The 18,323-nt window shown below is 40.8% G+C and overlaps 1 protein-coding gene across 1 annotated transcript in view; it reads right to left on the reverse strand.

The window, feature by feature from the left end:
- The window catches only part of CCDC6 (coiled-coil domain containing 6), a 48,380-nt gene that overhangs the window by 19,756 nt on the left and 10,301 nt on the right, over window positions 1-18,323 (reverse strand). The window contains exon 2 of the mRNA XM_044420388.1: window positions 4,183-4,332. Coding sequence (XP_044276323.1) covers window positions 4,183-4,332 — 150 coding nt within the window. The remainder of the gene's footprint in view (window positions 1-4,182; window positions 4,333-18,323) is intronic.

Below are 18,323 nucleotides of genomic sequence, written 5' to 3' on the forward strand. Positions count from 1 at the left end.
GCCTAAACAATGTAAGGACACTAAAGAGCTAGCTAACACTTTACTATCTGGCACAAGTGGGACAGAATTTAGCTATCTCATCATCCCATAAATTGCTAAGAGCATTGAGAAGTGTTGGGAAGGATGTCCAGGGACAGTTTTAAGAAAAAATAGACTACTGAATCCACATTATTAACATTTAGTTCTAGCCCTGGGATAGGCAACCTTTTGACACCTGTAAACACATCTGGCAATCTGAGAAAGTATCCTGGGCACCATGACTATGATGCAAATGAAAGTATCGGCCAGTGACCACCTGCCATCTTCATTTCATTTCCCTGAGCCTCATATGTGGCCTAGAGGCATTCATGGGAAAATAACATGAGCCAATGGAGGACCTCACTTTTGCTTTGAAGCAATCCCAGCTACAAGAAAGACATTCTATTATTTTTCTTTAACAATTAAAAAGAAAAAGCAGTAGGGATGGGGCACACCTCCGCAGGGGCCAAGGAAGTTGTCCAGGAGCATACGGGTGCCCAAGGGCGCCACTGTGCCTGCCCCAAACCTCAACCATTGTACAGAACTACTCCTACCAGGTCCAGATCCAACAAATTGGATAGCATATTGGATGCAGGCGAAGACTGCAGTTAATGGGCTTAAGTTAAATGTCAGGATCCAAACTAGCTAGTGTGTTAGGCAAGTGAGACAATCCACTCCCACACACAGACAGAATACATACATATGGACACACAGTTCTATTAAAGCTTTGTTCTACAACAATTTTTCTGTAAAAGTCTTTTTTCTGACAACTATACTCTGTTCCAAGATGCCTGCTAACGTGATGCTTCCCTTTCACTGAGTTTCTACAGTCTATTATCTATGAAACCAATTACTGTGTTATATAAAGCAAACTGAACTAAGTGGCTTTACTAAAAGCAACAGCCAAACATTTTGCAACCTTAACTAGTACAATGTATTATAACATACTGTTATGCAAAAACATTCTTAGAAAAGGTATGAGTCTGAAGAAATAATCAACTTGTATGTGTAAGCATACTTTTAAAAAATGGTTAGATTCAAAGGACATTTCAAAGCAATGTCATCCAGCACAAAAACTGAAAAGCTGATACATCAGTGTTTTTTCACCCGCAATGCAAATCATGCTGATCTGATAAATTCCTGCCACAGTGCTAATAGGAGATACCCAACTCTCACACTCGCTGTCAGCTTTTGTATTTACAGTGGACTGAAAAAACCTTCTGGAAATTTTTTCCAGATGCCACTTTGAATCCACTTTTAAATCTTTACACTGTGAAAGGCAAAAGTTCAACAATGAATGCACTCAGGCATTATGACATAGGCGCTTTGCTAACCCCTTTCAACAGCATGCTGTATTAATAATCAGAGATCTTGAAAATCTGCATGACTGGTCTTGCTATAGAAAGCAAAACAGACAAAAATCCAGGACCCTGAATTTGGGTCTTCTACAGGGCTGCACATGATGCACATTAAAGCAAAAGTTCCATTGTTTGTACTAAGGCAGAATGAGCACTCTGTGTTTACAGGATTTGAGATCCCATAATCTACAATTCTAGAACATTTAGCATCAATTTGCCTGGGCAATGGAAAGCTTTAAAAAGTGAGTTTAATTGCTCACAGTTGAAAAATACAGAGTAAGACCTCTAACCCATGGCAGCAAGAAAGTCCACTGTGACATCCCTTGTTCACATGGGTACCTGCAAGCAAGTTCATGAATCAACTCGAGGTGTTAATTAATGACCTAGTTCAGACGTCAAGATCCTAGCTGAATAAATCATGGTGTAAACCACGGAATAAACCATGGTTTATTGAGCGAGCAACTGTGCCTGTGCATTTGTATGGCCTGACCTCCCTCCCACACTGGCCTCAGGTTTAACAGCTACTTAAAAGACAAATTTCCCATGATGCCGAAACTATGCAATATGAAACCAGCACCCATTCATAGCTGTATAAACCATGAGTTATCATTATTACTGTGTAACTGGCCCATGTTGTTACAAGAAACATTCACCCCACCCCCTGGCAAAAGTTCAGAAATTCTATTATCGCTCCCGATTCCAAAAGATAACACTAGAATCTTCCAAAGAAAAACTATAAATTGGAAAGGGTAACTGTAATGGGTAGAATTAGCTGAACAAGAGAGGAACCATCAGGGATCACAGATCTTTCTTTAAAATATATTCTAAAAACTAGCCTGGATGAATGTCTGATGTACAATCATTTTTATTCATAATGATTTTCTCTCTCCCCAAGCATGGTCTTCCACAATATCCTTGGTGAAATTCTGCACCTTGGACACCTAAGTTTTAAATTTATTTTAAAATTCATCACTTGATGTATGTTTAAGATTTTAAAGTGTAATACGACACATTGAACAATGGTGTTATTTATTTAATAAATGCATGCCTCCTTTTCTTCTGAAGAGTTTGAGGTGGCTTGTACCAACCATAATATGATAGAACAGCAGCAAATAGCACCATGACGTGTCAGTCAGCTGTAACATACAGCTGGTGAATACATAAACCAGATTAAAGCCCAGTAGAGTTACACATAAGATTTCAAGACAGTTTGAACTCGCACATATTTAATTAAAATGCCTGAGTCAACAGAAAACATTTGCACTTGCCACTAAACAGTATTTTTCCCTTTCCACCTCTCTTTTATGCTATGTCTTGTCGATACTAAGCCTAAAGGCAGGGACTGTTAATTTGTAGTGATCTGTAAGCTGTTCTGGTAGCAGAACAGGGCAAAACTGGCATATATTAAATTAATTAGTCTAGTTTTCACAAATAGCCTTCTAAGAAAGGAAAGCAATGCTCACCCAAGGATGATCATAAAAATAGAGAAAAATGCTACATAATACACAAGTTTCTTGGCAGATATCCAGATATCCTTGGCAGGAGTCCAGTATAGAGAAAGATTTTCTATCAATCAATTCCACCTTAATTGCTTATTTTTTTATTTTTTTTTTGCCCTGGAGAGATTAGAAAGCCTTTTCTTTACTTACAAACAGCCCCGTCTCTCTCCTTCATCTCAGCTGCCGCTTGCAGTTCTGTGAAAGGAGGGCTTCCCTGTTTTTTTTCCTTATATCAATTAGCAAAAAAAAAAACCAGCGTTCCCACAGGTAATAATGTAAAAAAAACCAGAAAATAAATGTGTCCCAGTAAATCCAACGGCAAATTCCTAAACTAATCTTCTGGTATGTCGGAGACTAATGGGAGGCTAATATTTACATGTTAATCAGAACTGCATCTGGGGAATATTTACTAACATAATGCCAGAACCAAAATATCTATAAAAAGGGATGAAGTCCAAAGCCCACCCAAACAACTTCTCATCGGCCATCCACATGCATTGGCAGTGAGTGGGAGAACAACAGGAAAGAGGAAGGAAAGAATGAATTGGTAAGCTGATTCTTCTGTGACTGGTTGAAGCACTGACCAGCATCCACTGATCATTCCCAGCTTAGCACTTAAAAGTCATTAGTGATTCTATATAGAACGGTCACAGCAGGACATTGAGATTGAAAATTAGTCTGATAAGGATCAAGAGAAGCATCGGGAAGAAAATAAGCAAACCATCCTATGCAGACTTACCAGCAAACTCCGCTGAATTTACTTACTTTTGGGAAAATGTGCCACACAATTAATGCACTGAATTATTTCAATATGGCCTTGAAAAAAAGTCCACAAAAAGGTAAGAGCCTGCTGACATTTTAACTAGTCTCCTATGAGGCCAATAAACTACTTTTCCCTGAGAAGACATCCTCCTTCACAGCTGGCATGGAGATATAAGCAGCTAGTCTCTGAGCAGGCTAGTTTCAAAACAATCACTTTCTACCAGATCCATCCCTCCTTTGATAGTAATTCCTTGTTGCCCATAAAGGAAGGGGAAGTGATCCATTTGTCCCCAGTGAGCCTACTCATTGCCCACATAGAATACCTAGTTGCCTGGACAAGTTGTTAAAATACAAGGCTGTTTTAATCCTTGGTGTTCTCGGCAAACTTACCCAACATTTCCCCTCTCCGATTCCAAGCTTTCAAACTACAGTTCTTTGAAGCTGTAACTGTAAAGATACCAAGCATGTCCTCGAACCACACTCCAGCATAATTTTCTGAGTTAAAGGGTGTTTTCCCTGAAAAGCCAAGCAGAAAAACTACATACCTGCATCAGCTTCCTTGACAGCTCATTAGTAAGAAATTCCTCCTCCTTTTCATAGTTCACTGCAAGTGTCTCCTTCTCCTTCTGTAAAGCTTGAATCTTCTTAAACAGAGTATTACTGATAAATTCCTCCTCTTGTTCTGCCCTGGCTTGCTGTAAGAGAAACATATTCTTCAAAGACCAAAAAACCAGAAGACGACACGATCATATATATTGCCAGGAACGGATTACACTGTGTCCTCGTTTCTTTTCATTGCTGCTTAACCTCAAAAGGCACTGGGAACCAATATGCAGTTCCTCCTTTTCGCTCTCCCAACAAAGACAGCAGCACCATAAGTGCCCAGTGAAGCAGGAGAAAGCAATGCATTTACTGCCTGCACCTATGGCCAAAGCAGTGCTAGACAGCAGGCTCCATGAGTTTTGCCTAGATTTAGCGGCTTTCTGGCTGTGATCAGTTTTATCTCTGTTCTTAACTCCTACACAGCTTCTACTATACCAGCAGTCCTGTGTGCAGACATTTATTTCTGCCGATCCACTGTGATCACCGGAACTAAGACCAAATTATTTTAGCCATCACAAAATGTAGGCCCGCTCACATCACCGTCATTATGCTACCTAATGTGGGAGTCGTTAGGTATAATTTTCAACTTCCATTTACTTATGTTGACATTAATGTAGCAGAAACTGCAGACCTGTTTGCAAAGGAGCTCAGAGAACATCAAACTCATTATAAGGAGAGAAAAAGCTACACGGCGAGACTGGGAAAGGCATATGGTGCCCTGATCTGCTGCCCTATGGTAATCTGGCAGTAGCTTTCCTTCGCTCGTTTTCACAGCTACAGCTTCCTAATTAAGCTTCAAACCTGGGCAGTTGGGACTGGCTTCAGACATCACAACCCACATTCAAGGGTAGTGAACAGGTTGAGAGTTGGTTGCTGTTAAACCATGGACTGCTCTTGAACCATGGACTATCGGTCTGAACTAGCTGAGATAGTAAACTATTTTGAAAAACTCGCAATTCACAACCCAAAAACAAACCAACAAATCATGGGTTCTCATCATGGGTTGTTTGTGGCTAACAAGGCATGGCTTGTTTTCTGTAGTGCCCACCCCCGGCCATCTTTGGAACAACCCCCAGCTGCAGCCTTCCTCACACCAAATTTGCCATCTTTTCAGTACCAGGTCAAGACAGTCCTTTGTATGGAGGCCTTTAAAGATCTTGATTATCTAAGAGCCCAAGGAGATTGTCCAAGTAATCTGACTTCTTTATTGGGCCTTTTTGCTATGTTTATAAAACCACATTTTTACTGCATATTTTAAGCAATTTAAAAGTAAGTTTAAATTCATTTTAACACTGCTGTTTTTATGATATTTCTACTACTTTTTATTGTTCTGTTTTATACACTGTTGTAAACTATCCAGAGAGTTTCAGCTATGTGGTGGCACAGAAATGAAATGAATTAATAAAAGCACAGCTGTGCTTGGACAATGCAGTATCTCAGATTTCAACCCACAATTCAACAACCCACACTCACGCATCTTGTTGTCTGAACCTAGCCCCTGGGGTGATGGTCCATCAACCAACTAACCCAGCAAATAACAGGTGGAATGTCCTTGTGGAAGCAGCATAATGACTGATGAGAATATGGTTCAGTGATTTGCATGCAGAAGGTCCCAGTTTCAAATCTCCCAGCTAAAACCCCGGAGAGCCCCTGACAGTCACTGGATAGACAATATTAAGGTGGATGAGCCCATGATATGATTCTCTATAAAGAAGCTTTGCGTGGATTTCCATACCAATGCATGCTGGGAACCCTGCAATCCACACTCATGAAAGCAATCATGAGAGCAACTATTTAATGGGAATGAAAGAGGCAGTTGTTCTTAGCATGCGTTTCAGGGCCAGGGTGACACAGACTCTTCAGATGAGGAGGTGGCGGCTTGGAAAATGAGGATCCCAGGCATAAAGATGGCAGAGGTGAAACAGTTTACCTCAAGGCCACCATCCCCAGGTATTCAGAGGGACCCTGGAAGAATGCATGAAATAGGAGCCACAGGAGGCAGACAAGCCTGGTACAATCCTTGACTCCATGATGTGGTGTCTGGGGAGAAGGGCTAGCCAATTGAGGGGCCGTGAACAGCTAGGAGGCTTGCCTGGTTCCAGAAGGACATTCCAGAGGGGTGGAGTCCAGGGTTACTTAAAAGAAGGGTTCTTGGAAATAGTTTCTATTCTGGGTTCAGCAAACCTCTCTGTACATGTTCAGAGATTCTTTCTTTGCTGGCTAAAGTTTCACTGCTGGATGAACATCTGGAAAAAAGAGCTTTTGCCAAAGAATGGTTCGTTGCTTGAAAGGGAGTAGAGGGAACCTAGCTCCTGACACTATTCCATGAATATGCTCATCACCCACTGATGGGGAGAACATTATTTAAAAGGGTTAACTAGCCAACAGAACTAGTTGTGCCAGCCTTCAGTTTGCCTGTGGTGCCAGCCATAGCAGAAGTAGCATGACCCAACTCCTCAAGTCTACAAAGGGCAATGGCAGGTGCCAGACCAGGAAGGAAAATTTTCCCCACCTGCCTATCAGTCTTCTCTGGATGTTTACTACTAGTTTTCTATTAATACTTTTGCTTGAAAACCTGAATTCCAGCTGTTCAAACAGTGAAAGGCTACCAGAGCTTTCACAAAGGAAAACTTTCTAAAACTTAACTTTTGTTACTCTATTGAACAATCACCTCTTTTCTAATCACCCGAGTACCATAAGGAACACCACCTTGCAGGGGCTCATGTGTATGAACCCTTCATGACATCTACAGGATGAGAGTGAATCACACAGCTTCTTCCTCCAATAGGCTGATGTGTACCTTTTACTAAAAGTTTCCAAAAATCCACTCCTCCTTGCATGCCTTCCCACCTGTCTTCTTGATTATTGCCTTTGTAATACTTCCGTTTTTCTATTAAGAAGCTTTTGCTGTCCAGGTGAAATGAGATCTCAAGAACATGCCTGAACTATCTGTTTTTGTGTGGTACATTCTCGATCAGTTCTGGTTGGTGCAGCCTTTGTATCTCCAGTTACAGCTCCTCTCCCAGGTTTTTTGTCACAGGAAAGTTATTTATATAAATCAGGTATGAATGTCTCTGCCCCACTACCGGCAAGGTCTGAATGGTCACTATAAGGTTCCCTGCTCCAGGCTGAATGCTGCCATGCCTCCTCTCCAGTACATTTGAAAGGAGACTGAAATATGCACCATTTGGGGTGTTGTTGCTTCAAGTCCTACTTTTTCAAATTTACTCTGAAGAAGAAACAACAGAGTCCTGTTTAAATCAACACACTTGACTGAATTCTATCAAATCAAAATTCTCTGCTGTTTCAGGAATGAGCAAGAAAGCCCTGGAACAATGAAATGTAATGGGGAACAAAATAAAAATTAAACAGCCATCCTATCTGTAGCAGATTTGTCAAATGCCTTAGAATAAAGCTCTGGAGACCCCTACAGAGAACAGAAAACTGCTGCTCTTAACAGCCATTTGTGACAGCACTTCAACCTTTTCTGATTTTATAGGAAACATGATTTATAAGTGGCCTCTATTTTTATGCACAGAGAATGCTACCTTTTGTAAAGACAGCATTTAAAACTTTGGCCTGCATGATTCTACAACTATTCATTTCTTTTCAATCAGTATCAGGTGCAAGCAGTGCTCTCTCCCACCTCTTGTACAAATAAGTGTTTTCAACAGCGCTATTAAATGGCTCTCCTCCCCCTCACTGCTTACCTTTTAAATCAACTTAGGGCTGATTCATGCCTCTGCCCCTGATGAATACTCACTTCTGTTTGCATTAACAAAATCAAACCATCTGTTCTTGTTCTCCTCCAGGAGGTAGCATTAAGTGGGTTAGGGTGCAATCCTATACATGTTTAGGCAGAGGGAACAGGGGGAAGTTCATGGCTGAGGAATGCTGGAGTTAAATGGCTTTTTTCTGTTTAAGCAGGCATAAGATTACACCCTTAAACAACCAGAATTTTTCTGAAGTTGCACCTGCCTCCACCTCTCTCTGTCTCTCACACACTCCACAGGATGGGTTCCCCTCCATCCACTGGACTAAGGAATATGGAAGTTGGAAGGGAAATCATTAAAGATTACACTGTAATGAATTGTGCTCTGTCTACAAACCGAAGAGGAAGAATAGGCAAGTTGGCTTGTATTCTACAGTAGATTGGGTGTCAACTGAATGTATTACAAAGGACACACTGGTGTTCTTCATACCCAAAGCTGCAATACAGGAGAACAGATGAAGTCTTGCAATCCGAGGTTTTCAGTTTAGAGCTGCAAGCTAAGATCACGCAAGGCACTCCAGAGATGGGGCATTTCCTCTTTTCCCCAATCCAACTGTCACCTGTGATTACGGCTGCCTAACTCAACAATCAGGAAAATCAACAGACTGGTTCACACCCAACCATGATCTGGCACTTTGGGAACTACCCCTGTGCTTGCATGCTTAGTTACAGGCCGCTTGGTTTGCAGCAAACTCTAAAGCAGGACTGCAAATCACGACATGAACTTGCAGGGCAACTGCAAACCATGCTTGCATGTGGGCATACGAGTGCAAGCATCAAACACATAATACTAAACACTGTTTTGGCATTATGAGCAAAGCCAATGAATGAGCTAGAAGGTGGAATTTTTATAACAAGTATGTGTGTACTACAGAATTAGTTTGCACCTCCATGAAGTCTGTGCTTTTGCACATAGGACTCAATTGTTCCACACTGTTATTGATCCATTTATTATCTATATAATGAATGAATCTGTATCTATGTATCTGGTCTTTCCACAAAGGCATTATACTTCAGATAAAAATACAAATACCTCAAAATTATACATAAAACATCTGCAATTCTAACATGCACAGACAAATTGAAAAGTAGAAAATGGGAGGGGGGAAGGAACAGGAAGCCATATAACTTATCAATAGGCTACTATAATCTTTCCTTGAGTAAAGAGGGCTTGCCAGTCCCCTCCTATCAATACACTGAAAGTGTGTTGCTTGTGCAGGAATCTTTATAACATCAAACAGTATCCTAAATTCTCAAGGCTTCTAGTACCTCAAGAAGCAAGATGGTCCAGGCAATCAAGTTTCTAACAAGATGGGTCGGCAAATGGCCTCTTTATGCCGTTTATGCAAACCTGGGCTGTTGCCACTCCCAAATTCCTGCCTTCCAACAAATTTCCCCCTCCCAACACACCTTTGCGCCTCTTCTTTTCCAATGACTTCTGCTGCAGATAGTGGTGGTACCTGTTCTCTCAATAACAGCTCTGAGAGGTTACAGTGATGTGACACAAATTCAGCAGATAGTTTTTCTCAGTGCAGAGATGGACTAAAGTGGTGGTGAATTCTGTTCTTCATAACACAATGAAATCATACTCCTGGGTGCTTCGTAAAGAAGTTCTAGATAGTTTCACTGATGCTCTGAGCCAACCTCATCCACGCAAGACGAACAGAACATAGCAAAACACTCTGGATGGTTGCTGATGACCAGGGCTTTGCTCCTTACCAGCTCTGTCCTTTTCTTTCTATGGAAAAGAGTGGATGAGACCTCGACATCCACCCTCTGCGCTCCCTCCTTGCTGAACGAATGGGTAGGAATGCATAGCCAACTCCTTCATCCTCTTCCACCTCAACACTTCTTTGGAAAGGAAGGAGAGATGCATTGGTTTCTCTCCTAATCAGAAAGGGAAGGACAGGCAGCAACTTAAGCAAAAGAAAGAAGAGACTAATACGTTCTAAGTCATGAGTGGATTTGCATGACATAGCAATCCAGTGTGAATAATTTCTTGATTACTATGTTTTCCAAAGCCAGACCTCTTCCTGCAAAGTGGTTTATTTTTTTTGATAACAAGCAATTCTGATAAACCATGCTTGTTCTAAGAGTTGTTCCATCCATAATAAGTTGTTCCCTAGTCCAAACCCAGGAGACCAGTTCCATCCTGGACTGCAAGAATTGGCTAATGAGCCATTTGCCATGAGAGGCAACCAATTCCTCCTGGTCTCTGTGATCTCACCCTTGTCACCACTAGGGACAACCTCCATCCTACTAATGCCTAAGTGGCATTTTGTAGCAACCATCATTGGGGTCTCATCTCTTTTTTTAAACAAGGTCTAGTCCCTGAAAATTGTGCAACTGGGCTTATCTTTTTTGGCTGTTGTTGGTCTTTTGCAGGTGTGCAAGCATACACTAATGACCCTCTGGTAAGTGTAAGCTTAACAGCCTTGCAAATTTCAGCTGTCAAAGAGAGATGGAGTAGATAACAGGATAGGGTGAGATAATATATGGGCTATCTGTCAATTGAAAAGCACGGGTAAAGGGGAAAATTGAGGAAAATGGTACACCAAATGGTGGTGTCTGAAATATTGTTCACTTAATAATGTAAAGTGTTGAACCAACAGTTCTCCACCACTGCAATACTTCTCCAAGCCTCCAGCTACTCTAGCAAGGGGAGATACTGATCCCCTCCCCCTTCAAGTGAACTTATTACTGTGGTTACTGTAGTTCCCTGACAGTTCTAAAAATAAACCTCAGGAAGCAGCCAAATGAATTGTGCTCATCTAGGGTTGGTGGGTTAAAGTATCACTGGTGCTGGAACCCCATTCGCTCTGCCCCGTTCTGCCATTTCTAAGGGCTTTCTTAAAAGTCAGAAATATTTGTGTATTTTGGAGGGACTGGGAGGTATACACAAATGTAATGGCTGACAAGTATATGAAGTGGAACTTGGTGCACCTGCAGTAGCAAAGCAGTTAATGCAGGTGTGCAAATTTCCTCTTTATTTACTTTCTGGCCATTAGATTTACATATAATTCTGCACCCATTTCTGGTGAGGCTTTTTTTAGAACTGTCGGGGAATCATACTAACTATAGTATTAAGTGCTCCAGAAAGGACCTGTGAAAGGGGGGGGGCAGGGAATTAATATTGTGAGAACAATTGCTTGAGATGATTACATTGCTAAGTAGCTGATGCTGCCACTGCCCACTTTTGGTGCACCAACTCCCCTGCTTTTCCCCCTTTACCAGTGCTTTTCAAATGACAGCTAGGCACTCAGTCCAAGGCAGCTGTTTGTCTGACTTTGTCAGATTCCAGCTCTGTTACCAACTTAACCGAGCAGCTGCCTTTTACAGCTGCGAGAGACATAAACAATGACAGGTCAAGACTACAAATATCGGACAACCCAAAGCACTTTTGCACCTGCAAAAAAGTGACCGTAACAGTAGCTAACACACTTGTGCAATTTTCAGTCCACACATGGGGCCCCCAACTACCTTATTCTGACCACCTGCATTACCCCACCCCCACCCGGCTGAAAACTCAGGTGGTGGTGGTGATCACCGTGAGGAGGGGTTCTCTTGTAGAGGGCACTGCAATACTGCCTGGAAGGAGGGGAAAATTAAGCCAGGGTGAACCGGATAGTCTGTGAGTTGTTCTCCACACAGGTCTCACAGTATAGAGAATGATAAGCATGTTGAATGTGGTGAGGGTGTTTATACACCCTCATGATATTCTCCAAGTGTCACTCAGCAAATTGTGTGCGATCTGATGGCAGGCAAGCGTGCATTTTCTGTATTCCAATCCTGCAGAATGCTGCAGTCTTCTTATAGGTTTCCTTGCAGTGGTGCAGGACATAAACTCTGATCCTGTCATACAGGCACAGAACTCAGCCCAGCAGGTTAGAACTAGGGGGCGAGCGATGCAGTTTCTGAGGGATGATATCTATGTAGTATTAAGCAGCCAAAGACTAAGCCATCGATGACTCATTTCAATTTGGCAAACTTAGGAGAAAGCAGTCCCTAAAAAGCAATTATGCGGAAAGCCAACTGCCACTAGTGCCTACTAGTTTCCAGCAAAGCAAGCACTGGAGCACTGTTCCAACTGTGGATTTGGACTGAGCAGCACAGACTGGCGTTGAATTGACTGTGTTGTATGGATGGACCATGAGTCAGAAAAAGGCGGGGAGGGGAGAAGACTGCTCCGTTGGAAGAGGGCAAAGATGGGCAGTAGCTGACTTAAGAGGGCTTTCAAGCAGGGTGGTTTTGATTTAAATCACTAGTCAGTAAGACTAGATTTAAATCATGGTTTTCTACGTAATTTTAAACACATGCCTGCCTTACCCACAAGTAAAGGAACGTTACTAAAATATTCTCAAACTGGGTCTCTTTTACACCTTGCTGCAATGATAGGTTTTCTCCTCCAGGGAAAAAAATAACATGATAACCCTCAGCCTATATGCAAAAAGATCCAAAGACTGGTGGAGTATTCTGCTCAAAAGGTTTCACTTTGATTTTTCCCACTTGTCCCTCCCTCCGCACACCTGGCTTCATGTGCAGATCTTTTCCGCTCCCAATAATCTTCTTCCACTCATTGGGTTTTTTGAAACTTAGCACTTAAGAGGTAAGCAACTGATTCTGTGTACATAGACTTGCAAAGGAACACAGGGATTGAGGTCTTTTTCTCAACTCTGTATGTTTATTTTATAACAGTTTTTCTGTGAAGAAGAGGCATGTGATCTCTGCAGACACAAATTTACAACTTTGAGAACTGTAAAACCTAGCATCTGTGATAATATTTTCCAGATAGAAAAACTGCCAAAGAATTTTGCAGAAATCTCTGAAAGAGCATGACATGGTGAATGGATTAATGGAATTCATTCACCAAAAAATTTAAACATTGCATGACTATATAGCCTCATAACACATAATTAAAAATGAATCCTTATTTCGTAAGGATTAACCTTGGAACTATAATGTATCTTAAACAGAAAAGCAGGTTTAGATAGACATTTCCTCTAAAACCATTTTATTTAAAGAATCTCATTTAAATAAAAAATCCAATTTTAATTTTTTATCATTGATTTTTATCCACCTGCTTTAAATGCAGACAAGCCAGAAGTGTATATAAGTTGTAAGTGCGACACACCTCTGCTCAAGCTCTTCTAAAAACAGTGGAAGTGCATGAACAAGCTCTAAGTTAGTAGCTGCATCCTTGACAATGAGAGACCAAAATGCCATACTTCGTGCATGCAGGTAAACGTTCGTTTTCCTGCTCCCTTGAAAACAACTCCCCCCAAAGTAGGTTGGCAAACCTTTTGGACACACTAAAAAAGTGATCAGTTTACAGCCAATGTTTGCATGGGATAAAAGGTGGCTAAGATGATGCACAGGGAAAGAAATGAATCTTATGCTAATTCTTACCACATGCTTTCCCACAGGCTAGTAACAACATAGCCCCCATGAAAACAAAAAGATCAAAAGCACTACCTTCTCTTAAATGGAGAGTGGAGGTTCCATCAAGTAGGATACCAAGAGACCAGGAGATTATTGGAAAGGTATGTATGGCTTCAGAAACAGTTTGACAGGGTTTTGTTTAAGACTTGATGTTTTTTGAGATTCCTTCTATTTTAGTATACTGCAACACACCAGAAGTTCCACGTTCAAGTGCAAAAATGAGCAATTAATGAACTCAGGAATGAGCATGACAGCTCTTTGAAGGAAAAAGTCCTTACTCGTATATTTGGTGCACCCTGATATAATAGATTTGGGAGCAAGTGAGAAGAATAGAAGTTGGAACATTTGAACTCTGAAAGATGTTATTCATCAAAAGAATACTGTACAATCTGCAGCTCGGCTTTCCATGCCCCCCTTCCCTATTTTGAACAAACATTCCTACTGACTTTAGCCAGCCTGTTGTTTATAATGAAGGTTCAGATATTACATTGGTGATAAATGCCATAACATTGTCAAAAACTGTAAGATTGTAAATCTTCACTTCCTGGTGCAGTGATACTTGTATCTGGATTAAGATAGCTCAGTAAGACCAAGGAGGATTGTTTTGTATTTACAAAACTGGAGTGGATCTCAAGAGATTTCAACTTTCATTTCTGCTCCTGTACCATGGTATATTGTAAGCGCTCTTGGGAAAATTCAATTGTCACACCAGTTCCCTGTCTGAGAAACTGGTACAACAAAGCACAAAGGCATTCAAGACTGTAAAATTGCAATGTTCAAAACATAATGCTACTCTAATGAGACACATTCAAAGCTTTTAACTCTCCTAGAAGAAGTTGCTTTTGTCCTCACAGTATTTACAATACATTACAATTATTCACACACTCAGAACATAAAACTCAGCATGCAGATCCAAAACAAAACACTTATTAATTAAAGTCACTAAGGGCCAATGTACAACTAGCTGGTGGCCTGCAAGCTGCTACCAGGCTCAAGTCTGACCAAGAAGCACTTACACAAAACATGTTTGTGTGAACCTGTGCCTCCATGCAGTAATTTACATAAGCACAAGCAGCACTTTTCAAACCTTAAGCACTCATGCAATTTCAGACACTCCCCCTGTGCAGATGCCAATTTTCACAAAAACAGTATCCCTATGAGGACCTAGGCAACTGCTCAATGAATTGCATGAAATGACTCCAAATAAATAACGACAACATGTATAACATTAAGGGAGCACTCCTATGTATGTATACCTCTTAGTGGGGCTTGTTTCCAAGTAAATATACCTAAGTATGTGCCACAAATGCTATAGTGCTGCTTCTACAGACACACACAGGTACACACACATGGTTCACACAAATGGTGGCACATGTCAAACACCTATTCCATAAACCAAATCCCATTTGCAGGCTAACACGTTAGTTGTCTGAATATGGTTACAAAGCACACAGGATCCTAAAACAACCCAAGGGTTTTGGGAAATTTGGTGACTATGTCAACAGCCTACCCTTGCCAGTTTCAGATGACACACAACCTATGACTGTTTGTTGTGTTACAGAATGAGTACCTGGTCATGTGATGAACATGTGAACCCAGCTGGGGTGGGGGAGAACTACCTAGATACAGCCTTGGAAAAAATCTTTTGAATCATTAGCATTCACAAGCATTAAATAATCTAAGAATTCTATGCAATTTTGAATACCATAACATTCAAGAGGAAAGTAATCATCCATGAAACAATAAAAAGGAACAAACATAATTAGATGTAAAGAAAATTAAAGGAATTGCTACTTTTCCCTTAAATAATTGCTTGTCTCTTTGGACCCAATTATTTTCCAGTTTTGTAAATTGTGGGATTTAAAAATAATTATTGTTCTGGAAAACTAGCCTATTCTTGCAGATGAATAAACTTATTAATATTGTATCTATAATTGTTCACACAATCCTTAACCTGCCATAGACCCATGGGGAGAAAAATGCAGGGGTATGACAATCTTGAAGTCTGTATGCATTTCTGCCCCAGTAGCACATTTCGCTTGAGTAGACATGTTCATTCTGGTGCATAAATGCTGTAGCTACCGTTTTTCAAGATGGGTGCCATGTGAATGGGACTGTGTCATAATTCATGAACGAACATATACAGAAACCTTGTTCTGTTGGCATTTTTATTGTTGAGATGTGCAGAAGAACTATTGCTAGTCAATTGTACCACTTGTATGTCCCAGTAAATAGAATGTCAGAACGTGACCTTCCCCGGCAGATCAGAACTCAACCATCTGCTTCCATTTTCAACTACACACAGTTTGCCATTCTATCTGAAACAGTAACTTAAGATAACTTTCTCTATGGCTTATCCAAAGCAGCATCCACAGTTATCTTGGCTTGCTTGGACAAACCAGAGGTAAAATTAACCACAGTTTGTCCCACTTTAGACAAATTGTGATACCTGAAAATGGAGGTTTATGCTCTCCTCCTTGTGGACAAGTAAGAAGTAAGAAGAGGGGGGAGAGAACACATGCAGTCACACATGAATTCGTTATGTAGCATAAAGTTATAATTTACTGTTACATTTTGAACACAGCTTATACCTAATAAACAGCTTATCAAAATTAAATAACTTTTGAGTTGATCCTGGCATGCATAATTTCAAACTAAGGCAAATGTATCTAGTAAAGTGGTGCTATTTCAAAATATTTAATTTCACTGGCGTCTTAAAACCAATTTGAACTACCCTCTGTTGACAAAATAGAAGGCAATGTGTTAACCACTCTGGATTTAATCATCAAACACCCAAAATGAAAAGGAACTGCAGAAAGGAAATGGAGGCAAACCACTTTAAATATTTTATAAACAATTTTCAAAAACACAATGGTCAAAGTCCTTTCAAGTCTGCCACAACTGAAGTCTAAACTGCATGTGCGCAGCTCTGTGCTTTGGTGAAGTTTTGTGCTACCCCATCAGAAGCAGGGAAAGAGACATGCAAGAGAGGCTACCTGACCATGCTACAGCTGGTCAGGTGAACTTTCTTGCATGCCTCAACCAAACCACCTCACCCTGCCAGTGCCATATATTGCCCGCCAGTAGTTTTTACTATTTGCATCAAAAATAAAACAGTATTTTTTCCTGTTACCTTGCTTTCCAGTTGTTTGTTTTGCACCTGAGCAGTCTGATGCTCTGAGCACCCAAAATTTATAAACTCAATTCTCTACCAAAGGAGAGAACATTAAAAACGTAAGGCACGTTGTATTAATCCATTAACAAATGCACAGACAGAGCAGATATTACAGGAGCATGGAAGAAAGCAGTATAGAAGCAGACTTGGCTAGATGCAGTTTTGCCTCTTGCCCCTTTTAGTCACAGTCAGACAATGCAACATTGCACAATGTTTGCAAAATCCTCCACTCCTCCCAAATCAAAGCTGGGTTGAATTCCCACCATGGCAATATGACCATTAATAATGCTGTTTAAGTACATCAAGTACACAGCAGATTGTATAACTGGACAGCAGAGCTGACACACTGGAATAATGTTAGCAACCTTATCGTATGCCCCTGAGCCCACACACACAGTGAAGCTACAAGTGTTGAATATCTTATGTACATCAGGTGGTAACAATGCCAATTAAATATATTTCAATTCCAGGTTGAAACGCAACGAAATGTGGGGAAGTCAAATGGGGAGGAATACTTTTGCAAGGCTCTCAATGTTACTATTTTTGGGTGCTCCACCTGGTTTCACAACTGCATCCTGCACTGCATAGAATGCCACTCTGCAAGCCTGAGAGTTTTGAAAAGCCACATGTATACAAGGGGCACAGAAGCATTGTTGTTGTACCTAAAGTGGCAATTCTACAGGCATCCTCTGGATTGTAATTCTCTGACATAAATCAACTTTCCCTCTAGCCTCACCCTTCCATGTACCTCATTCACATGCTTCGCTTTAAAACACACCTTCCTACAGTGCTTTAACTTTATGGATACACCTTCCTCATGTGTTGTATTTAACTGGGTCGTCTGCTCTCAACAATTCATCTTTAGTCCAAGTCTAGGTGGACAGGAAATAGATCAGGTTCTCCTGGTTGATTTCTGGGTGATTCACAATAGATCAGTGAAGATTTCCTTCTCATGATTGTTAAACTAACAGAAACAAAGTGGCTCCTGTGTACCCACCTTAATTATACTGCTGAAGTTCAGAAAGCTTAGGGTAAACAGAACAGTGTAGAAAGACTGTGAATGGAACAATTCCTGGGCTGAGAATTGACTTTTAAATGTTATACCTTTTGCACCAAATTCTGGTTATGGAACTGAAGTTGACAAAGTGGCTCCTGCATGATTGGAGTCTGCCCGCCCCTTGCTAGTCTTTCTCACTTCTCAGAGAACTGAAACTAGTTTCAATTAACCTGCTACTTTTGGAATAAGCAAAAAAACCACAGGTACGATATGCACTATTGTCTACCTTCATTCCTCGTACATTACTTCTGGCAACTTATGACATCTTTATCGGCCTCAATAAATAATATTTTTGGCATGTGCCTAGTGGCAAGGAGAAAGCTCTGCTGCTATTCCCCAGCATGTGGGTCATATAAATAAAACAGCTGCAGGTTGCCTGATTTAACTATTCTATCAAGTCACTCTCACCCTTTGCCTTCCTTCTCTGAATTCCATTTGATTTTGCTTTATCAATGGAGTGAGCAATTATTAAAATAACATGGTGTGGTCTGCAATATAATATCACAGAAAAGAAAACTACCTCTGCTCTTCTCCCCACCCATCCAATTTGAAGTAAGCCTAAAGGCTAAACAAAACATCCTTTCATTGTTAACTTTTCGAACAAGAGAGCAGAATGAGCACTTTGCTTTGTTGCATGGAT

The sequence above is a fragment of the Varanus komodoensis genome, unplaced genomic scaffold, assembly GCF_004798865.1.
Source record: "Varanus komodoensis strain SLA01 unplaced genomic scaffold, ASM479886v1 scaffold11, whole genome shotgun sequence".
NCBI classification, from domain to species: Eukaryota; Metazoa; Chordata; class Lepidosauria; order Squamata; family Varanidae; genus Varanus; species Varanus komodoensis.